Source organism: Chelonoidis abingdonii, chromosome 4 (genome assembly GCF_003597395.2).
Source record: "Chelonoidis abingdonii isolate Lonesome George chromosome 4, CheloAbing_2.0, whole genome shotgun sequence".
Taxonomy (NCBI): domain Eukaryota; kingdom Metazoa; phylum Chordata; order Testudines; family Testudinidae; genus Chelonoidis; species Chelonoidis abingdonii.
Window position 1 is genome coordinate 92,033,965 of NC_133772.1, and position 23,325 is coordinate 92,057,289.

The 23,325-nt window shown below is 41.9% G+C and overlaps 2 protein-coding genes across 7 annotated transcripts; one reads left to right on the top strand and one right to left on the bottom strand.

Moving 5' to 3' along the window:
* Positions 1 to 380: 380 nt before the first annotated feature.
* LOC116826499 (protein-L-isoaspartate(D-aspartate) O-methyltransferase-like) lies at positions 381 to 15,376 on the bottom strand. 4 transcript variants are annotated; one of them, XM_032783266.2, is made up of 10 exons: positions 15,262 to 15,373; positions 11,425 to 11,506; positions 8,702 to 8,849; positions 7,608 to 7,712; positions 4,826 to 4,857; positions 4,182 to 4,286; positions 2,440 to 2,560; positions 1,586 to 1,671; positions 1,199 to 1,368; positions 381 to 854 (listed from the first exon to the last, which is right to left on the bottom strand). In XM_032783266.2, exons 3-10 carry the CDS (start codon positions 8,817 to 8,819, stop codon positions 842 to 844), a joined length of 750 nt encoding a protein of 249 aa, XP_032639157.1. In that variant the 5' UTR covers positions 8,820 to 8,849; positions 11,425 to 11,506; positions 15,262 to 15,373; the 3' UTR covers positions 381 to 841. The 4 variants fall into 4 exon arrangements, with proteins under 4 accessions (XP_032639157.1, XP_032639156.1, XP_032639158.1 ...); XM_032783265.2 differs by lacking the exon at positions 11,425 to 11,506 and having other exon boundaries at positions 15,262 to 15,376; XM_032783267.2 differs by lacking the exons at positions 11,425 to 11,506; positions 15,262 to 15,373 and adding an exon at positions 15,199 to 15,248.
* Positions 15,377 to 15,477: 101 nt separating this feature from the next.
* Positions 15,478 to 22,456, top strand: CCDC32 (coiled-coil domain containing 32). 3 transcript variants are annotated; one of them, XM_032783268.2, is made up of 5 exons: positions 15,532 to 15,602; positions 16,468 to 16,723; positions 18,005 to 18,161; positions 19,274 to 22,205; positions 22,265 to 22,456. In XM_032783268.2, exons 2-4 carry the CDS (start codon positions 16,480 to 16,482, stop codon positions 19,410 to 19,412), a joined length of 540 nt encoding a protein of 179 aa, XP_032639159.1. In that variant the 5' UTR covers positions 15,532 to 15,602; positions 16,468 to 16,479; the 3' UTR covers positions 19,413 to 22,205; positions 22,265 to 22,456. The 3 variants fall into 3 exon arrangements, with proteins under 3 accessions (XP_032639160.1, XP_032639162.1, XP_032639159.1); XM_032783269.2 differs by having other exon boundaries at positions 15,478 to 15,573; positions 19,274 to 22,456; XM_032783271.2 differs by having other exon boundaries at positions 15,484 to 15,545; positions 19,274 to 22,456.
* Positions 22,457 to 23,325: the final 869 nt, after the last annotated feature.

The window sequence follows — 23,325 nt, forward strand, 5'->3', positions numbered from 1 at the left end:
CTAATGCTTACTTCTTACCCTTTTATATCCCTAGTGGGAGCTTCCTTATTTCAGCCCTATTAATTTGATCAACATTCAGGGCCCAATTTGAAGGGAGAAAAGAATTTCAGCTCTGAGAACATGTACAATCCAATTTCAGAAAAGATGCCACAACAATGGTACTAATCAGCATCACATGAAACATGGGACCTCTCTGTTTCATTTTAAATACCACCCATTTTTTCCCCTCTATTGAAAAGAAGGGCCTAATTTAAGAGAGTGCCGTAGGAGCCTGTATCTTAATTCTGAGTAAGCATGCATGATTGCTAACACCAAGTCCTGGCTTCATCCAGGGAACAGTGTGTTCATACAGCTGATTAACTAGCTCACCAAAAAGGGGATGAGAAAAGAATATATTTAATCTAGAAGATTAATCAGATCAAATACATACTGTAATTATTCTTCAAGCATCAGACTAGCAAGTCATGAATATAATGCGCTACCATTTAATCAAGTTATAATATACATGAATTATCAAATCTGTAACAGTATTGCACACTCTCCATTCCCATAGATATTGTATGTGGAGCTGACCAAAGAGGACAACTGGGCTTATCTGGTTTTACTCAGTCCAGGAAGAAATCAGACAAGATCTCCACAGCTTAGGAACTGGGTTCTGACTGATCTGGAAAAATATTCTTCTCTAACTCCTCCTTGAGTTCTTTAAAAAGCAGAAAATGCCGTTGTGATGTGTCCAAGTTAAAAAAAAAAAAATTATAAAGCAAAGCCATACACATCTATAGTTGCTTCTTCAGGAACTGGTTCATGAGCTTTCCAAGATCATTTTGTAAGTGATATTCTGTCAGACTTCATCCCTATGGGTGGAAAAAAGGCAACTGTGTTACTGCTGTGAATAAATTCACAATGATAATGAATCTGAATACAATACTTATGAAAACAAAAGGCCAGATTGTGATGGAAGCTAGCATGCTCCATTATTCTTTAGTCTCTAAAATAGGAGGAGATGCACACAGCTCTCTTGCTGTGCCTGAGCATGTATGCCCCTTCCCTTCGTCTTCCTGGCTGCATCTGCTAGGATTCTAGGGGTGGATCTTTCAGCCAGCGGATTCTGGAGATAGGCGCTTCTGTCAACATCTTACCAGTGACAAGGGCAAGTGGAACAAAAAACAAATTACAGTCAGGGAAACTTATTTTTTACCGAGGCCACTGCTTCTCCTTATCTGTCAGGGGAACATAGACCACGCCCATCAGTTCCGTTTCCACGATTTGCCCATCACTGGTTTTGTCATACTGCATCAGAACCTGGTTTGCACCTGCAGGCCCAACTGGCACGATCAGCCGGCCACCTGGCTTCAACTCTTTCAGCAACTGTCAAACAGAGGAGTCAATATCAGCAAGGACCAGAAACAGTTTGAACAAGGAAAGAGACAAAAGTAAAGCTGATTATGAGGCCTATTGTGTCCACCAAAGGCATTTACAGGGTTGCCAGCTTCACACAGAACAGAAAGGAAGTTATTCCAGTTTTGTTACAGCCACAGGTGCAAGGGAATGAATGCAGACAGATGATATGTCTGTTAATTCTTACCTCCTTTGGTACAGTGTCTGCTGCTGCTCCAACATGGATAGCATCATAAGGTGCTTCTTCAGGGTATCCCTGCCTGCCATCTCCAACTGCAGAGAGGGAATGTGCCTTGAAGATCCTTGTTCATATGGTAACTCAACCTAGAGAACCCTCTATCTTTCCTTTCACTTGAAAGATACGTGAAGAAGGCTTTTGTATGTGAATTGTGTTGGCAATTTGGATTTCTACAAGAAGCCTACTAAGACAGGCTGCTCTATAAAGTTAATTTTTAAAGACAGGTTTTGGAAACAGGCAACACTGTTAGAGGAAGGAGACACCAGAGCTGGGACAGACCCTGCATGACAAAGTAGGTTAGTGCAGATGTAGGACTCCAGAGACCAACATTTAAATCTGATGGGTCACAACAGAAGTAGAGTTTGGTAGTTTCCAATGGAGATATGGTCAAAAACCAAACCCAGTTATTTGATATTAACAGCAGTCTTTACTTACGAGGGGCTTAGTACTGAAATAAAGGGAGTTGTTGCATACCCACTAAGGATAAAGTTGTATTGATAGAGCTGTTTGGAGATGGATCAATTGAATGGCACCTGCCAACATTATATATGGCTTCAGTCAGTGTTATTAGCCACCTAACCTTTAATTTGCACTTACCTGTGGAAATTAAATTATTCAACAGAAGAATATAGTTTCTTTCTTAATAATACTGTGACAAGCACTTGAGTACTACCGAAAAAAAAGAAAATTATGCCAACCACAGAGAGGCAGGTCTCCAGAAACAGTAAGGGCTAAGCACTGCCAGGCTACAATGCATTCAGGTACAGGAATGAAACAGTAAGGTCATGGGCTACCGAGCTCACCCAGAAGTTTCAGACGGCCAGAAGTGAGCAGAGTTGGGTCATCTTCTCTGACATTTCTAATGGATTCATGGACCAGCTCTTCAATATGTTCTATGCCTACTGCCTTCCCTGTGGGACCCACCTGAAAAACAGACATGTGCATACAGAGATTGTGCATTGTACAGGTGTTTTACTGTTGCAGTAGAAGGATGAGAGAGAATTCCCAGGAAATTATCTGTTTTGGGGAAATATCTGAATACGAGGTGCAAATTCTGTATCAAGTTAGTTTTAATGATGGGTAATCCTGTTTATAGAATCATAGGACCGGAAGGAACCTCAGGAAGTCATCTAGTCCAGTCCCCTGCACTCATAGCAGGACTAAGTATTATCTAGATCATCCCTGACAGGTGTTAGTCTAACCTGCTCTTTAAAAATCTCCAATGATGAGGATTCCACGATCTCCCTAGACAATTTATTCCAGTGCTTAACCACCCTGAGAGTTAGGAAGCTTTTCCTAATGTCCATCTGTGATGAACTGGGACTGTTCTTAATGTTTGCTCTGAATACTGTGTTGGTGCCTCAGTGTCCCCTAGGCAGTTCTTAAGTATCTAGGTGGTGGGATCAGGGGGTGTGATTGCTGCAGAGCAAAGGGCCAGTGCACCTAAATGCCTGGCGCTGGCAACTCTGTCTCTAGAACTGATGGCCTGGGCCCCCCCTCTGCAAAGTGTTGGAGACAAAGGGATCAGGTGACCTCCTGGCCCGGAAGGGGCTGAGCAGAGAGGAGGGGCTGGAGGGGTTGTTAGTCTGGAGCTTGCTGGGACGAGGAGTGAAGTGCAGACCTAGGGGTTGGCCACGCCCCCCAGAATAGACCAGCGAGGGGTCTGGTTCGCTGTATTACAAGCTCTGTTTTAGACCCTGTTCCTGTCATCCGAATACCCTCTGTTTTCGGCTAAGAGTCACGTCTGACTGCAAGTGGGGTGCAGGACCCTGTGCTTCCCCAGGACCCCGCCTGGGGGCCTCGCTGCGGGAAGCACACGGAGGGACAGAGAGTGAATGCTCCAAGGAGACACCCAGGAGGTGAAGACTGTGTGAACAAGTCTGCTCCAAGGGAGGGGAGGCTCCCCAAAGTCCTGACTGGCTTAGTGGGGAGCAGTTCCAGAGCATCGCCCGGGGACTCTGTGACACCATCCTAAACCTCCCTTGCTGCAATTTAAATCACTTGTTTCTTGTTAATATATATCATGTTACCTGAAAGATGACTATCCCAGTCTATGGGGATTCCTAATCAGCATTCATTAGGAAAGATGCAGTCATCCTCTAAAGGTAGATTGGGAAGAAGAAACAAAAGCCTTCCTTGTCAGGATTTCTTTTTGAAAACGTGACTGTTTCCTTGGTAGGAGAGTGTCATGGGCAGTCTTCTAGTGCTCTAAGAGTATTTTCAGAAATTCCTTTCATTAATTCATTTTATGTAGAGTATGTTTAAGTTCAACAAAGCAAGCGAAAGTAAGAAAAAGACCGTTTCTGTATAAGGCACTTAATTCACTCCCTTTTCAGTGTATACTGGGTTAATCTGTCTATTAGATTGTACTTCTGTTGGCAGATACACCATCTGTTTATATTCAAACTGACTGGAGGGATCACATTTATCTCTTGTTTAAGCTGATCTGGAGAGAAAAACCACAATAGGCTTGCTTTAAGAAGCAGATTACCTTTCTTCATATTTATCTCAAGCAAAGAAGCAAATAATCTTGTATTTTGCTCACCATTCTAGCAAAGCAAGCTGTGAGGTAACCACTTCCTGATCCCACATCCAGGGCCTTTGCTCCTTCCACTAGCTGATCCTTCAGCAACTCCAGAGCATGGGCATGCTATGGGGATAACACCAACAAGATGATATTATGATGCACACTTTCACACAGAGATAATAATTTCTCTCATGCCCCCAGTTTCTCCAGTCAGAATTGTGTTAATTGTGCAAGCATATTGTGTTTAAAAACGGAACTTTTTCCTTCCCATGACTCATTTTGCAGTGATGTCCCAATGTTGAGTTTGTAAAACCATTCTGATGACAGCACTTTTGAAAGTTGTTAGGAATATGCATTTCGTTAGTGGAATGTGTAGCAGAAAATGTGGCTTGTGAAGGAAGAGGATCTCTTGAAAAAATAGAAAACTTCACTTTAAACAATAATTCTGTCTTAAGGCTAACAATTGATTTTTCAAGGTTGACTGTCCTTCCTTAAAACTGTAAGTATTTCACACAGTTGTACAGGACACCAGTAATAAATGACATGTGGTACAAGGCAGTGTCCAATGCTCATGCATATAAGACCTATGTCAACTTGCTATTACATCTTTTAAATTAAAGCTAACCTCCAAGTCTATGAATAGAATGGAAAGTTTATCTTACCATGTGGGGTGCACTGATTGTAGCCTTATATCCTGAAAAGAAACCACTGACCGTTAAACAGAGGTAAGGAAATTATGACCATGTCTGTATAAATACTATTACCACCTCTAAACTGTTTTTATTTTTCTTTCAATATTGCAAATTTTTCCTGTTCTCCCACCTATCTGAGGCAACGTACTGACTTAAACTACCTCCTCTAGGGGGTGTTAATGACAGCAAAGCAGCTAAGAGCAACATTTCAGCTCCTGACTGTTCCAATCACCACCTAAGTATTCCAATCAACAACTTTTCAGGCTCATTCACAACCAAGACAGTTCTTCTGTTGCTTAGAGCCCACTTTTGCAGCCACTCCAATCAATAAGAATTCTGAGCACAGAATTGACCTGTTATGAGTTGGTTTGTAAGGAAGGGTGCGGGGGGGGCATAATAGCCACAAAAAATAGTTAAGTACTATAATACCACAAATTGTCTAGCATTAAGCCACAAAGTGGATACACTCAAAATAGAAGACCAAAAAAATCACAGATCTCAATATGCTTGGTGTGGGAAAATAAGTTGTCTGAGAAATCAATAGAGTGGTAGTGGAGGCAGCAGGGAGAAGTCTTAGAATGGATAATAATAATTCAAGGTTCACCCACTCAAGATTTCAGGAGAGGAGGAAGAAAAGCTGCAAACAGCATCTGCCTGTGCTAAGGATGTATGTGTGTGGAGGAAATTTAGACATCTGTGTTGACATATCTCAGTGAGAGAGATTTCAGCTTCAGTTGGAAATGTTGATTTAGACAAAGTTGCGAGGGAAGCTTTCAGGGCTGAGCATGCATGAGTGAAATATCAATGTACACTATGGTTACTATGCCTTGTGTCTTAGGGAAAAAAAAAAAAAAAACAACTGTCTCATAGAACAGAGTAAAGCTAAAACGAAAGTGTAGAGGCAGTGCTGGGGTGGCCAACCTGTGGTTCCAGACCCGCATGTGGCTCTTCGGAAGTTAATATGCGGCTCCTTGCATAGGTGCTGACTCGGAGGCTGGAGCTACAGAAGCAAACTTTTTAGTGTGCTGGGGTGCTCACTGCTGAACCCCTGGCTCTGCCCCAGGTCTTGAGTCCACTTCGCCCCTTCCAAGGTTCTTGCCACTTCCCCCGAGCGTGTCGTGCCCTCACTTCTTCTTCCCCCGCCCCCCAAGCCTCCTGCATGCCATGGAACAGCTGATTGTGGTGGGCAGGAGGCATGGTGAGGGTGAGGGAGGCGCTGATCGGTGGGGCTACCAGTGGGCAGGAGGTGCTGGGGGTGGGGGGGAATCTGATAGAGGGGCTGACGACATTACTGTGGCTCTCTGGCAATGTACATTGGTAAATTCTGGCTCCTTCTCAGGCTCAGGTTGGCCACCCCTGATGTAGTGTTTAGCTGCAGTCATCTCAGTTACATGCAGCATTCATAATATTTTCATGGAAATTATTCAGTTAATGTGGACATTCATGAATGAGCAAGTCACAAAATGGCTTCATCCTTCAAATACAAGAATTCTACAGCCTAACCCAAAATTTTTATTTCCCCTAACATCCCCTCCCCCCATTCAAATATGCCTCATGATTCAAGGTGATAGATGCCATGGATGATATTGCAGAGTCAGGATCTTTGCTCTTATCTTCCAGCCATCCTTTTTAATCAAAAATCAATCAATCCCATTTCTGACTTTGCACGTGAAAGGAAAAGGTTATTTCAAGGAGGCTTTCGCGCTAAGTATCACAATCCAGTTCCTGAGAGCACCAAATACTTTACACAGGGCATACAGAAATACTGTTTACTATTTTCTCCTTTGAGTTTATACTGTTTGCATTTATCTATTTAATTTTTTAATCTACAGATATTTTAAGGTTTTCCTCTTTTCTGGCTCACAAATGAGGTACTGAGTATGCACAACACCACTCCTCCTGAAGTCAACTGGATTTGTGGGTGCACTGCACTTCTGAAATTCACACCAATGGCTTTTTGAGCTATCTGTTGTCTTGTTTACACTTACAGCAGTGTGTAGTATATACTCATTACACATGTAGCTTCAGCCTGCTTTCACTGCAGCCTGTATCCACACTTGTCACTATAGTGTGTAGCTACATGCAGCAATGAAAAGCTTGGGTGGGGGAGCTGCCAGAGCCTTTCACTACAGCAGGGAAATGCTTCAGCAACAGGACACTACACTGCTAAAAACAGCCATGTAGATGTAGAAGGCACCACTTGGGCATGTAGAGAGCTGGTAAGATATATAGCTTAGGGTTCGAGCATATTGGTGACTACTTGCTCAAGTCATGTCTCACTATCTACACTGCTATTTATATCCATGCCAGCGGGACATGCAGTGTCAGTACACCATTCACTGCCCTAAATGTAGACATACCTTGTGTCAAGAAACAATGGTCTACCAATGATCAGGGCTAATCTTCATACCATTTGTTTTTCCAACACTTCATAAAGAGTTTTGTTCTTCAAATACAGTGGCCCCATCTGAGCATTCCCAGCCTCCAAATGGCAGATCCTTTTTCTATTTCTCCCAAAGAAACCCTTGAGTAGACCCATGGGAATACTCTTCTTGATGAGCCAGCAGTAAGAGTGCACATAAACTGTTCCCCTTTCCCATTCTTGCCACTATTCCATATAGGCAAGAATTGCTAGCATAGTAAACCAAGACCTACAAACTCACCCTGTGTCTTCCCTCCACTGTTCAATCACTGAGATTAGTGCAGCCATTACACACACCATAAAAGTGTCAATCTGCTACAAATTTCTTACCTATTGACTGAGGAGAATCCATGTATGGGAAATACTTGGTGTAGTGGGCTCTATCTGTGGCCAATAACACATCCAAGACCCGTTGAGATTTAATCACTCCATTTTCTTAAAAAAAAAAAAAAAAAAAAAAAAAAAAAAAAAAAAAAAAAAGGATGGAGAGAAAGATTTCAGTTATTTAATATTGTAACATGTTCAGGTTTGGACAGAGCTAGCGAAGGGTTTGGGAGGGACAGGCAATAGAGCTACTTGTTTGCCTCCAGGTTTGTGGTTCAGATCTATCCTAGGTTAATAGTGAGTAAAAGTAGCTACCTTCCAATAGCAGTTTGATGCCCTGAATCAAATGAGTTGCCTGCTAGGAACTGACCTGAGATTGTCAAGTGCCTGCTTTACTAAACACCACACTTGGCAGTCTCAGCAAAGAGTCAAAGGACTAAATGGACAGATTTATTTACACTGTTACCCCTGTACGTGGTTTCTTCAGGTCATATTTAAGGCACCTTAGCAGGATGTAAAATTACGTAGTTAAGGAGAATGACTGCAGAGAAGTTCATAGTTCCTTCATTTCTAATTTCCCTGCAGTAACTCCTGCTGAGAGAAAACAACTGTGTTGCTCTAACAGGGGAATTCAAAGCTATTATAGTTACAATCCAAATCATTTGTCCAAAACGGAGTGGGAATACCAATAACTATTCTAGTCTCAAGACAGCTCATTGGAGTTAACTGTGTAGAGCACTGACTTTTACAGTCAGTTACATCAGCTTCAGTCTCTCTATGCTCTATGTAATTGTCTACAGAATCATACAAAAGGTGTTTTGCATATTCTCAAATTAGACACACACGAGAGACTTTGGGCTAGTTTTCCTAGCATTGTGTCCTGTTTAGGATTAGAACAGAACAGTTTCAGGCTGTGACATCAAGATTCTGAAGTGGGTGAAGATAGAAGTGCCAAGACTATTGCAGGACATTTTGGAATGATGGATTACAATCCCACTCAGTCAAAAATGAAAATCAAACCTACAACTGTTAAAGTGCTATGAAGTTTCGTCGTCAGCTTTAAGTGTGAGCTCTGAAGAGGGGCTGCTGGCGGTACTCACTGTAAAGATTGTTGAGTAGCTCAGCATGTGTTTTCCCACTTGAAGTCCAGGCCATGGTTCTTGTGAGCAACAGTCCCATGAGCACAGTAAATATAGCACACTGCAACACACGGCTCATCTCTCAGAAATGCACAGTGGCCTCCCAGACCTTGCATGCCAGTCATGGGGGGAGAAAAAGAGGGGGGGGGGGGAGAGAGAGAGAGACTTTAAAACAAGCTCGGATAACACCCAGTAAAACTCAAATCTTTCCCAAATCACAAATGGCCAAGATTAAAATGATGTACACATCCTATAGCCATTAAACAATTTATATTACATGACGTGCCTTATTACCAACCCTGAAGAATCAATACCTCTGACCAAACAATATACAGAGCACAGATTGCTGCAATGCAAGAATTCCTCATACTGCTCTGCCAATATGTCTTAACGTGGACCTAGAGAAAGCACCTCCATGCATAAAAGAGTACTGTAGTTTTGGAAGAGTTGTCAGTTGGCTAACTGATGATGGTTCATATGATGTAGACATTTATTCCCAAGGAATATAGAATCAGATGCCCAAACATACATGGCAACAGCTTTCTGTCACCACTAACCTGGGCTGGATTCTAACTAGCAGTATAGGAACAGAAGGTTCTGTATCCAGTTACCACTTTTCTGCACTTCTCAGTGTTATGACCAACACTGAACTGTTTTTGAAGACACTCATTCCGAAGATATGAAGATGCCTCTGGACTCACATAAGCCCTTACGTTCATTTTTTAAGTTAAGAAATTAACCAACATTACAAACACAACTTGAATGTCTAAAGAAGGAAAAAACTAAACACTATTGCTACAGACGTCCATAATTACATAAACACAGTTCCTGCATTTCTACATATTTTGCAGCAACTAAAAATTGCTTCTCAAAATTCAAGGAAGTGGGGACGAATCTGTATCATTTAAGGGCTTCATAACAGTCCCCTGATTATTGGGGAGCTACTTCAAGTACAGGTCTGATTTGAAGAGTGTAATGGCATTTTCTTACTCCTTGTGAATATGTGGTCAGTGTTTTTGTATTTTTTTATCATTAGAGTCAGTACGTAAGTTTTTATTAGCTTGTAATCCTTTTAGCCTTTCAAAGCCAACACAGCTATCGGAGAGCGAACTGAAGTTCCTGTTCTATGGAAAGCACTAGAATTTTTTTCTTAACTTCCAGCCGGTGATATGAGTGCAGTTCTACTGTCTTCAGATTCTGCTGTAATGATGCCTGTGAGGTAGCAATGCTTGTGCAATCCCTTCCCCTCCAATGTAGGCCACAGATGTCACTGAGCTTAATTTGGCCTGCAGAGCTATTTTTGCTAGTGATGATGTGCAAGAGGGAAAAAACCCAGATTGATTGTCAGAGTCTAGGCTCAGTTTACAGGACTGAGTGTTGGAAGAGACTCTTACCTATAAGTTAAGCACATTTGATGCAGAAGTAATCAAGACAGACAAAAAAAACCCAGTGTTTTTCAGTAACCTTTTAGAGTAGAACTACTCTATCATCCTGTGTAACAATATACAGCAATGCCACTGTGACAGTGTATAGACCCTTATGTTCATTCTTTTTTCCAAGACTATGCTAAATTTTGTCATAATTGGATAATAATTTTATTTGTACACAATTACTACTTTTATGCATTACTTGTAGTCACTTAGTCTTTCTGTAGTTAATAAACTTGTTTTATCTACATCAGTATTCTTGGATTGAAGCGTTTACGAAAATTCACTTAGGATAACAGGATTTGTGCATATCATTTTCTGTTAATAAAATGATGGACTTTATATGAGCTCGTATTATCCACGAGAGGGTTGGGCAGTACAAGATGCCCATTTCTGGGGAAAAGTCTGGGACTGGTAATTTGCTGGTGTTGCTCTGCAGTGTAATTCAAGAGTAACTGGCCACAGCACTCATATAATATAGCTGGGAATATATGTGTGGGCAGACCAGGAGCGGTTGCTTTCACAGCAGAGCAGTATAAAAGACACTTCAGGCTGGAGAATTGAGGGGAGACAGCTGTTCAACAGTCTGGATTGTTTCCTGTGTAATGTCACAGGCACACACTACTTTAGGACATGAAGTAAAGAATGAATCCAACCCAAGCTGCAGAGGGAACCTAAGAGAAAAGACATAAGCTAGATAAAAAGGAGTTAGACCAGGGTATTGGAACTCAAACATCTATTTTCACTAAAATATCAAAATCAGGATGATGTGGTGGTTTTTTTCTCCCACATGCCACAACAGTTTGCAGAATATCAGTTACCCAGCTTTTAGTTTAAGTGGATCTAATGCTATTGGTGTGTGGATTGATGGAAGACATTAAAGATGGCAGCCTTGAGAGTCCAAACTTTACATTACAGGTGGCTGCTAGGTAGATGTGGAGTCTCTGGCAGGGTGGATTTTCATATCTCTGAACCTTCTACTATCTGTACATTTAATATGGGGGAAATAACCTTTACATCCCTGTACTTCTCAATCACAGTTACATACAGTCTTCTGTACCCATTAGTCATTCCCATCCCCTGCCCTCAAAGCAAAAGGAAACCTGAATTAAGCCATAGGGTCTCTATAATTACTCAACTATAGTTACTTTCATGACCAATGTGATTTACATATGCAAACTTAATGATGAAAAGGAAGTGACAGGCAGTCAAGTAAGAGATGGAAAAAGCAAAGAAAGCTAAAACATGGCTTTCTACCTTGGTCTGACCCAGAATGCTGGGAAAGGCAACGGGAATGCCCAACTTTGCCCCCACTCCCACAAGGGCTTACTGCAGGATCCTGTTAAAAATGAAAGTTACAAACAGTGTTGAGCTAGTAACAAATTCTCCACGTCCACTACACATTCCTTGACATATTACTTTATTGCCCACCCAGAAACAAGTTTAGTCTTCAAGGATACCTTCCTCTAAAAAAGTGAGAGTGAGGAATTCCCTTCTCACCTCAAAGAAAGACCATTATACACCATGAGTGGCAGAAGGGTGACCCAGAACTCCAGGGTCACGGCTATTGAAAGAGGATGTTTTGCACATCTATAGCCTTTCATCCAAGGACATCTTTAGAGTCAAGCTCCCTCCCAGAACATCAAACCCTTCAAAGACCACTTTTCCCCCTACAGCAAGAATAGCCTCATACAGGATCATGACTTGTTTTAAACAAAATCTTACAACCTAGCTCTAGATTTTACAGGATTTATCACAGGCAAGTAAAAGAAAGAATTACTTTTGTCACTTATTATATCTAGGTAACTCCAGGTTACCTCTGCCTGAAACTCATTATAATGAAAGAATATTGACACCCATACAGGATGTCTAGAGATTATTATTTTCAGTTGTTCCTTTTGCCATAAAGATTTTACTGGTTCTGCAGAAGTCACATATGCAAAAGCCTTTCAACTGGAAATCACACTAATTTGTCAATTATGAGAAAGCTCCATAAGCAACAAGAGCTGAATACTGAATAATAGTGAAACTAATCACCATATATTATATGTTAAAGCATTAAAGTACAGACCTCTGTAGTGCAGAACACAGCACTGAAATGGTTTAAATGTGATGTTGGTTAATATTACAAGGGGGAGGTGGATTATTTATTTTCAGTTTTAAAACTTTACTTGCAATATTAGAGTTGACTAGCATTTGTTCAGCTGAGAGATTTTAAAAAGATGGTTTTAAAAAGATAGTCAGATGGGAGAAGGCTGAGGGAAGTTCCACTGTGACATGTACATCAGAATTAAGGGTTCACTCTCAGTACAATTATGTTTGAAGTCAATATGAAAAAGCAATCATTCCCCACATAGGAATAAGATCAGACCACTGACTCCATCTGATCTGGTGGTATCTGACCACAAGCAAAGGCCAAAACTGGTTTCTTCAAGAAAAGATCCCTTAAATGCACCCCCAATCAATTGTGCAATCCTGTGCATTAGGGGTAGGGGACGAAATGCTGTCTATACCTCTACAAGCAATGAATCTTCAGATCACAAACTATTTCATTACCTCACTTATTTTAACTTGCATAACTATATATGCTGTTGCATTGTGGAGTTGAGAATTTAATAGACTGTGGTAATTCTCCTAAAGGAGAAAACCTTAAGGCAAGGGTGCATGTGTGGCAAACTACTCCATACTTAAGTGATAAAAACCTTTTTTACATCTCTTTACAGAACTTAAAATAATTAAAAATACTCTCTTTAATATTAATCAAAAGTTTGTTAATTTTAAATGGTGCACCTGGAGAACACATGGCAACATTGGAATGGGATAACTGAAAGCAACAGCAGGGATTCAAGCCAATATGTAATGTACTAATTTGTCAGAAGAGTCCCCCAAAAGAATATTGCTGACTATTACCTACAGCAGGGGTCAGGAACCTTTCAGAAGCGGTGTGCTAAGTCTTCATTTATTCACTCAGATTTAAGGTTTCACGTGCCAATAATACATTTTAACATTTTTAGAAGGTCTCTTTCTCTAAGTCTATAACATATAACTAAACTGTTGTTGTATGTAAAGTAAATAAGGTTTTTAAAAGCTTTTAAATGCATTTAAGAAGCATCATTTAAAATTAAATTAAAATGCAGAGCCCCCTGGACCAGTGGCCAGGACCCAGGCAGTGTGAGTGCCAGTGAAAAATCAGCTCGCGCACCGCCTTTGGCACGCGTGCCATAGGTTGCCTACTCTTGACCTACAGTGTTCTCTACCTAACTACAGGTTGCTTAATTACACAATCAGTTTATGCATATAAGAATCAGAGCGTGTTCAGTTGCAAGTTATTACAGTAGAAGCTTGGTGTTACGAATACCAGTTATGAACTGACTAGTCATCAACACACCCCATTTGGAACTGGAAGTGCACAGACACCAGCAGAGATTAATAAAGCAAATAAATACAGTACTGTGTTAAACGGAAACTACTAAAAGTAAAGAGAAAGCAGCATTTTTTTCTAGCTAATAAAGTTTCAAAGCTGTATTAAGCCAATATCAGTTATAAACTTTTGAAAGAATAACCATAATGGTTTGTCCAGAGTTCCAAACATTTCAGCGTTATGAACCACCTCTATTCCCAAGGTGTTTAAGTCTGAGGTTCTAGTGTAAAAGTTAGCTACACAAGGATGTTTTAAAAATTCACTATTCAAATACCAAATTAAGCTGTAAATGCTGCTCTCTGCTGTGTTAAAGCTCCTGCCCCTTGACTTGTCTGAAGAGTTTTGGTCCACCCACCACCTTTACCACGTGCAGCGAAGTGCAAAGCAACACATCACTCAAGTATAAAAACATCCTGTTGGGAAACAACAAGTGTGTCCCACTGGCCAAGGGAACAGGCAAGGCCCTGAGGGCTTGGCTACACTGGAGAGCTGCAACCCTGGTGAAGGGGTTACAGCATTGCAACTCACTCTGTGTACACATTTACAAAGCCCAGCCAGCGCTGCAACTCCCTGGCTGCAGCGCTGGCTGAACACCTGGTCTGATTGGGGTGTAGCGATTCCAGCGCTGGTGATGCAGTGCTGCTCATCAGGTGTGGACACCAACAGCGCTGTTATTGGCCTCCAGGGTATTAAGAGGTATCCCAGAATTCCTGTCTACAACAAACCGGAAGAATGGCTGAAGATAGCTCTAAAAAACAAACATAGCTGCGCTTTGCTCCAGTGAGCGAGCAACTGCAGCAGGGAAATTGCTTTGGAATGTTCACAGCTGTTTGTTTGAGGGGAGAGGGGAGTCCGTGTTGAGCAGCTGCTTATGTGGTCTGAAGGCTATTTAGGAGTGCATAATTTGCATTTAGTGAATAAGAGAGGGATGGGGGAAGGGTCAAAACTTTTAAAATCCAAAAATCCACTCTGTCTCCCCCACGCTCCCTGAGACACTCCACCCCACTCCCCTCTTTTGAAAAGCACATTGCAGCCACTTGAACGCTGGGATAGCTGCCCACAATGCACCACTCCCAACAGCGCTGCAAATGTGGCCACACTGCAGCACTGGTAGCTGTCAGTGTGGCCACACTGCAGCGCTGTTCCTACACAGCTGTAACTCCCAGCACTGCACATTTCCAAGTGTAGCCAAGCCCTGAGAGGGCCGGACAATCTCCAGCTCTCTTCCCGCCTCCCTCCCTCCGCGCTTGCACCCAGGAGGGGCGAACAGTGACGGACGGGTCCCGGGCGGTGCGCTCAGCACACACCGACTAACCAGGGTTTGTAAAATTAAGCCTCTGACTCAAGTGCCAGCGAGTTAAAATCGGAGGCAAACGAAATAAACCCTCGAGCCCGCGGGAACCGGCCAGCGCAGGCAGCCCTCGCCCCTGGCGAAGGACGCTGAGGGGCGCCGCCGGGTGCGGATCGAGGCAGGCGGTTGGCAGCGGAGGAGGCCGCAGAGGGGCCCAGCCCAGCCCAGCCCCACCCACCAGGCCGAGAACGCAGATCCCACTCCCGTGCCCAGAGGGCCGGCGGGGGCACAGACAACGCTACGTCCTTCCCTAGCACACCTGACTAGGACCCTGCGCTGCCCCTGCGGAAGTGGAGTGGGTCAGGGGGAGCATCAGCCTCACCTGCGCAGGCGCACTACGGCCTTCTCCAAGTCCTCATACGGCACAGACCCACTTTCACGCCCGCCTCTACTGGGAATAACAACGACTGCCCTCCGCGCTCCGTTTATTATGAGGACAACTTCCGCCTGGCTTCAAGATGGCGTCACGCCAAGCACCGTGCTACATTCCCCGCCCCCCTCATCCAGGAGAAAGAATAATTGGCATTTTCCCGTAGCCAATGGCTGGCACAGCGGTGCTGTCCTTCCATTCGCTGATTGGTCAGGCTAGACGTCAGTGAAATCTTAGTACGTCTCCATTCGTCCTACCCCGGAGGTAAGAGAGGGCAGCAGCGAGGGACTCAGGTAGGTGGGTTCTGTCGGTACCGAGGTGTTGCTGCTGCCTCTGTGCTGGGGGAGGGGTCGTTAGCGCACCTCTGGCTTCAGCGGGGGAAAGGGCTGGGAGGTTGTTCCCCAAAGAGGCGGTAGCAACTCCCCCGAGGCGGAAGGGCCTCCATGATGAGGCCATTGGCATCGCCACTATCCTTTGGACTTGACCCTGCTCAGATTTTGAGCCTTTATTTTCATGCCTGGCCTATGCCCCCCGAGGCAAAGATTGTGCCCTGCATGGAAGATGGGCAGCCTCCCTCCAGCCCTAGCGTCTCCTTGAATGGGGATGTGCATAAAATGGGACGGGGAGCTCAACCACACTTGTCTTTTGGGGATTTACATAACTTGAGCAACAAGGTTTTTGTAATCATGCCTTTTTTGCCCATGTGACTAGGCTCTGGCAAACCTTGGACTGTGTTCACTGTGGCAGAATTGCTGCATTATGAAGTAGTGTTTGGTTTGAAAATTTCAGGCTTAGGTGAATGGCCTGTAAGTCACAGGATGGACCCATCAAAATCAGGGTGGCTCTTTACAAAAGATAGCATAAACTGGACATTATTTTAAATTGACTGAGGTGCAAGCTTTTCTGAATCATTCTATTATGACTCATACAGTAATAGATCACATAATTGCAATTCGCAGTATACAAATACAATCTATTAGTACAAATTTCCCTTTATGGAAAGTGAGAAACTAGACTTAGCTCCTTTCAGAAAATCACGTTCTAAAAATCTAGACGCTTTCCCTTTATTTAGACTTAAGGGTAGGGAAAGAATCATGTGTAGATGTAAACATTGTTTTACAGTTGTTGCTTACAATTCATCCTATGTATTTTTTTCAGGAATTCTGCATAATGAAAATGATTGAGAATGTTGACTCTGTAGTGACTAGGTCAAGCCAGGACCTCTGGGCTGAAATCTGTTCATGTCTGCCAGACCCAGACCAGAAAGATGACTTTAGTGATGCTTTTACAGATTCCTTCACAGATTCTTACATCAGTGGAGAAAGCCAGGATGAAGAACCAGCTGGGTCTTTCCAAGCAAATCTGAAGCCCTGGGCACCTCTGAAAGATTCAGAGATATATTTAGCATCACTAGGTAAGTATATGGTAAAAATTCCAATTTCTGAGTTTGCTTCAGTCAGAAAGTAAGTTTAGAGAATGGTGATGGCTTCTGTATCTCTGTTAGTGTAATTGTAACTCAGGGGATGACACTCATCCTTCTGAATTAAAAGGCTCTGGACCCAAGCTCCACGTGAGGATTTGACTTGTACCCAAGGCTGATAGTGCACTGAAGTACTGGCAGTCTGAGGAGCTGCAAAATTAACTTAGTTAAACTTCAGCTGGGCTGTTAAAACTGAGGCCCTTTCTACGCGTTTCTGGGTATTTCTGTAGGTGAATTAAAGATCCCGCACCATCTTTCAAAAATAATTCGGAGTTCACCACTGTTCCTCCTCTAAAGGAAATAGTTTCTGCTGCATTTAACTATGAATAGGACATATGTTCTGAACTCATAATGACTCTGTCTGTATTACCTGTATCTAATTTGTTGCTTTGTGAAACCTTTTGAGACACTTCTAATCATTCTGTCAAATATGTTGTGTGCTTATGGACAGAAATGCAGTTTACTATTGATCCGTGACCACTGTCCAGCTTGGGGGAGAAAAACTCAAAACAAATATGAGTGGTACTTTCCTAAGTCCTGCACACTAAAGAGATCAAAAAAAGAAGTCACTCACAGGAGTAGTGCAGATCTTCATAATGTGATCATCCTTCTTTCTTGCACACTGTATGCCTCCTGACATCAGTTCTTCTCTTGTGCTTTGATCAGTTGTTAAACAGTTAATGTTGGCACTTAAATTCTTATGACTAGGCTTGGGAGTCAGTACCCTGTTGCAACTAATAGGAGCACTTTATACCTCACAGCTATTGTTTCAGCCTGTGTACTGAGTTGCAGGGTTTCACAGTCTTTGCAACCAAAAGGGCTAGAGACTTGTGCCTTAAAACAACAACTTAGAATCTGGAGCATAAGATGACAGCCTCCAAAAAGAAATACTGGCCTGTGTTGCCACCACAAGCTGGCCCAATTTGACTCTTTCCTATGACACTGTATTCTATCAAAACTACAGTGAGCACATGTTAATACATGAGCCAGATGAAGAAATCCACAATAATGGATTTTTTAAAAAAGACAACCCTATTGCTTTAAACAAAAGAATGCACTCATCCAGATTTCAAGTAGTAGTAAAATAGTTAACTTTTAAATATCATTTAATTAGCAGAGTTAATCTAACCCTTTGGATTTAAGCTCTCTTGCCATAACCATCTGTTTTTCTTTCTCTTCAAAGAAACTTTTTTTTTTTTTTCTCCTGCGCCCCAGAGAGAAGACTGATGAGAATTAAGGGTTTGTCTCAGGAAGTGACCTCCAAGGATATGCTGCATACTCTGGCCCAAGCAAAGAAGGAATGCTGGGATAGGTTCCTGCAGGAAAAGTTTGAATCTGAATTTTATGTGGAGGAACATGAATCTGAAGAGAGGTAACAAGCATGATGAGGAAAGGCCAGTCAGACTGATTCAGTGATTACTATTAGCAAATAAAGCAAAGCTTTCTTAAAAAAAAAAAAAAAAAAGTAAAATAAAATTGTTGGAGATTTCTAGTGAAGTGTGTGTGGGACTTATAGCATTACAGTAATACTGATACTTAACACTTGGCCTCTTCTGAGCAAGTCACTGATATTACTACAGCATTTCAGTGGGACAGGAAAGTAGTCCTATCTCCATCTTGTACATAGGATGACTGTGGCAAAGAGGTTAAGGCCTGAATTTTGAGAAGTCCACTAATTTTGAGTGCCTCACTTTTGGAGTGTCCAACTTGACACACGTTGGACTTGCTTTTCATAGGTGTTTTGGCTTCAATTGCTTTATTTAGAATGGTCGGTGCTCAGGCTTGCTGAAAATATGGCTGAATATGTCTCAGTTGGGAAATATCTAAAAATTTAGGCCTAAGCCTAGAGTGAGAATCTCTATGCAAACCAGCTCCTGAATTCTGAATCCGCGCAGAGTCCCACTGAAGTCCACACCTGCTCCAGCAAGAGAGAGACCTGTGAGGAGCTTTTTGCAAGATCAGGTCCAGGCAGGAGTTGGTGTCAGAGCTCAGATTAGAACTCTTGAGTTCCTGGCTCCTGTTTCTGTGCTTAGCCTGTAGTGCTCTTGTAAGCTCTCTCCCTTGAAAATAAAAGTTTTGTATAAGTGCTAAATATTAGCATCCTCATTAGGTAGGTCAGATAAAGGAAACAGAAATTGTTCAGGCTTATAGAACAATGGTCCTATTTCCGTCTCATGAAAGATGCTGTTTCCTGTGCTTTGAACTGCAGTCCCTTAGAGACAATGTCCTGACTTGTGTTACAGATGCCATTAAAACATCATTTGGGGATGTCAGGAACCAAACAGTCATCTTCTTGAGCGCAGTGGATTTCTGTTTCTTCTCTGGCACACAGATTAGTTTGTTAATAGATCCTTCCTTTAGCCATAGGAGAGCCTATACAATGGAAGAAAGGCCGGTGGAGGGTTAACACCACCATATTTTATAATTCAGTACTGGCTTTTACTGCTACCTTATATTTAACTTCTTACTTCTGCTTTCCTTCAGCACTCTGGAACATTTAAAGCGGTGGCTGCAGCCTGATAAAGTGGCAATCAGTACTGAAGAAGTACAGTACCTGATTCCCCCAGAGTCCCATACAGAGAAGCAAGAAACCGGGGAAGAGTCTCCAGCAGCAGAACAATGAAATGCACTCCAGCCCATGCAAAGCAACTGTCCAAGGACTGATGGAGCTGCATTCACTGGCAGTAATAAAAGGGCAGGGTGAGGAATTGCCAATTTTTGGTCAGCAAGGGAAAGAGCTCTATGGACATCCAGAGGATAGAATTGCATTTTTTTATCGACAGGAGTGAAGTGTCCTGCAACTTTGTGCATGCTGGACTTAAATCTTGTTTTTATCTACATGGTTTTCCATGTTGTAGCAAAACAATCATTCCAGTTAAAAAAAAAAAAAGTTGTTTGTTTGTAATTCACAAAAAGAAGCTGGTCAAAAAGGGTGATATCCTAGAATAGCGCAGCTAATAACTCAAAAGACAGACATTTCTTCCTCCTTTCTTATACCCTCTCTTTGTGGCTATATCTTTCCTGTTGCTAGCTTCACAGGCTTTACTCGTTGATCTGTTACAACAATTGTGCTGTAAAGTTATCTGTAAAACTGCACAATTTGTGCTTGAGTTGGCTCTAAACTGTATCCTGGAGAGATGAGAAACATTTGCCCTGTTTGGATTTGGTGCAAACTAAATGGCATCGTACTCTCCAATGCCAATTACCAAAGCCTGTTTAACACTCTTCTCTGTATAATGTACCAGCCTGGAATATCACATTTATTGGACCTTCAGACAGTCTTGTTTGAAAAGAAGTGTTCCTCTACTTTTTTTCTTGTGTTTGATTTGTTTCCCTCCCCGAGAGAGTCAGGTTAGAATCTAAATCAGTGGAAGTGACAACTGCTCAATGGATTGTTTTTATGTTAAATAATTCTTTGAGTCTTACATTAAGCCTGTTTGTATAGATACTTGATCTGTTTTATCTGCAGCAAATTGTCTCCTATCATTACTCAGAGGGTCTGTAATCCTGACCTTTGTATGAGACTGACTCTTATAATTATTGTATAGTAGCTGCAGTTTCTTATATGATATCAACAGCATAAGGCAATAGAGAGCAATGGCTTACATCTTCTGCCGGGTTCCTAAAACTGTAGTGATTTGTTCTAATACTTTATACGGATGTAGATGTTCTGTAGCAAATATGGATCTGTGAAATGCACTTACAAACCAGCTTCTTGAAATACCTACCACTGTTTCCATGTCTCCATAATTGAGTGGTGGTTTTACTGCTACTTCTGAGCAGGAAGTCCAACAGGATGACTTGGGACTCATCTAAATGGAGAAATTTACCTGCAGAACTATATCATTATAGTTACGCCAGTATAAGTCCCTGCATGAACACTCTTATTACAGAATAAGTGTCCACATGGGAAATTATACCAGTATAACTATACACATACCGGTACAGAACTATACCAGTATAGTTATGTCAGTAAACTTCCCCATGTAGACATGGGAAATACAGCTCGTTGTTTGAACATATAGAGCTGGGTCTTTTAGTGGCCCACAGCTGGGAAGAATTTACAGTGTTAGTGCCAGTGAACACCCGGACTTAAGTCTCCTTCACTGCAAAACTACTTATTTGAAAGAATCAGACAAGCAGCAAAAAGGTTATACACCGCTTCTTCCTAATAAGCCTCAATTACCCAAGCATAAACTCTTAGTAACTGTGTTGGCCCTATGCATTATCCTGCTTGGCAGATAAAGCAGGTATAGCTACCAGTTCTAGATGGAGACTTCTTTTCCTTCTCAAGCACTCGATCTGTCAAATGTCCCTGGGTCAGGGTGTTGGCTACCCTGATACCCTGTGGTTCAAAAGTCTCTTAAAAGTCCCTCACAGTAGGGTATTGGCTATAGTGGAAGTCCTACAGCATCACAGACCTCCTTGGATATTAGTTGGGGTGGCAGTGGCATGTATCATTATTCCCCAGTACTTACACTTATCTCCAAGGAGTCACATGTCCCCCAAATATCCCATGTTGGCATTTCATAATTTTTTTTTTCTGCTTAATATTTTTGGATGGGACTACAGGGCCAGACTGAAGGCCAACTAACATTTACCTTTTCATCAATCATTCACCTCAGCTCTTTGTTGTGCTGTTCTAAGGAATCAGTTGACCCAAGTCAGTTATTACCAAGTCCACCATCTATATGTTTTCTGCGTTTTCCAGGTGGTCTGACCATTGACTGACCATGACAGTCCTTCCAGATCAGCACAAATACACAGAGCCCTGATTAAACATCCAAAGTACATAGTTGTGTCAGCATCCAAATGCAAGTTCAGCACTCTCACTCAGTAACTTTCCATACCATCTGTCTGATGCTAAGGGAACCCTGATCCCAGAATCTCCTAGCAAATTCAGACTTACTAAGCTGTAACAGTCTCATGTCAATCACAGTAATTCATAGTGTTGAGATGGTGCTGAATTATTAAGGACAGGAGATGTACAAGATGTGTGTTTTTTAAATTTTCACTATTTAACTCCCTCACATTTAAAATGCTGTTTAAAAATAGAAAAGTACACCTTCTACCTTGATATAACATGAATTCAGATATAATGTGGTAAAGCAGTGCTCCAGGGGGGATGGGGCTGCGCACTCCAGTGGATCAAAGCAAGTTTGATATAACACGGTTTCACCTATAACGCAGTAAGATTTTTTGGCTCCCGAGGACAGCGTTATATCGAGGTAGAGGTGTAAGTGTACATTTAAAAATCTCTTGCTTTATTATACATTGATACTGAGTTTCTATTCTGTAGCTGAAAGTATGTTGTCAGACTATAATGAGGCTGACTTTCTATTTGATACAGTTCACAAGGACGTGTTAATGATTTCCTCTTCTTTGTAATCAGATTGTGGTTAGGATATTTTAACAGATTTAAATGTTTATTAGAAAATATTAAAGAAAGGTGATACAAAGAGTTTGATGTGTCACACTGTAGTTTCCCTTTAAAGCTGCTAGGAAAGAGATTATACACCTGGAATCAGAAAGTCTCAACCTAAGCTGAAGTTTCAACAAAATTTAAATATTTGAACCTACAGATTGAGTAACTGAGGTAATTTCATGCAAAAATAAACCAGTTTTTGAGAGTTACATTTGACGTATAATAAAATGAAGCTAAATATATGAATTGGCTCTTCTGTTTGTTCAGAGGGGGAAGTTTAGAGCAAGCAATTTTGGTTTTTGACTTTTCCATTTTAAAAAGGTGTTGCACCTTCTATGGGTCATCTTAATTATCACTTCAAAAGTTTTTTTTCTCCTGCTGATGATAGCTCATCTCAATTGATTAGACTCTTCCTGTTGGTATGCATACTTCCACCTTTTCATATTCTCTGTATGTATAAATATCTCCTGTCTGTGTGTTCCATTCTATGCATCCGAAGAAGTGAGCTGTAGCTCACGCTGAAATAAATTTGTTAGTCTCTAAGGTGCCACAAGTACTCCTGTTCTTTTTCCAAGGAAAAGGAGTATTCTGACTACATCATTAGCAACTCAGCTCTTCCTGTTTACGTTGATATGTCACCAGTCACATGACATCCCCACTGGATGTCACTGCACTGAACAATGTACATTAGTAAGGTGTAGGTAGTAGATTACACACTGAACTATGGATGCATAGTCCTATAGCCTTGTGAGCCAATCTTGGTACCTCAGAGACAGATAACTGAAAGGGGAAGTGGGCTATTGTAGTCTGTAAATAGTTCCATTCAATTCTGTCAGTGAAGCCGGTTGTGTGAGGGGCAGAGTACCGTCAGCTCCCACAAAGCTGAGTCCCATATGCAGTAATATATATGGGAGTGTTTGTTGCTTTCAAATGGTGCAAGATCAGGCCCACTGACTTGTGTACTTAGCCTTTTGCAAGACAGGGTGAAATATGTCTTTGCTATAATTTAACTCTGAACAAAACACAGAAAAACTTATAAAAACATACCTGTAAAAGATTGTCAGAGGGGTAAATGGATGTACAAGATTTAGGATAATGGTGAATCAGGTCC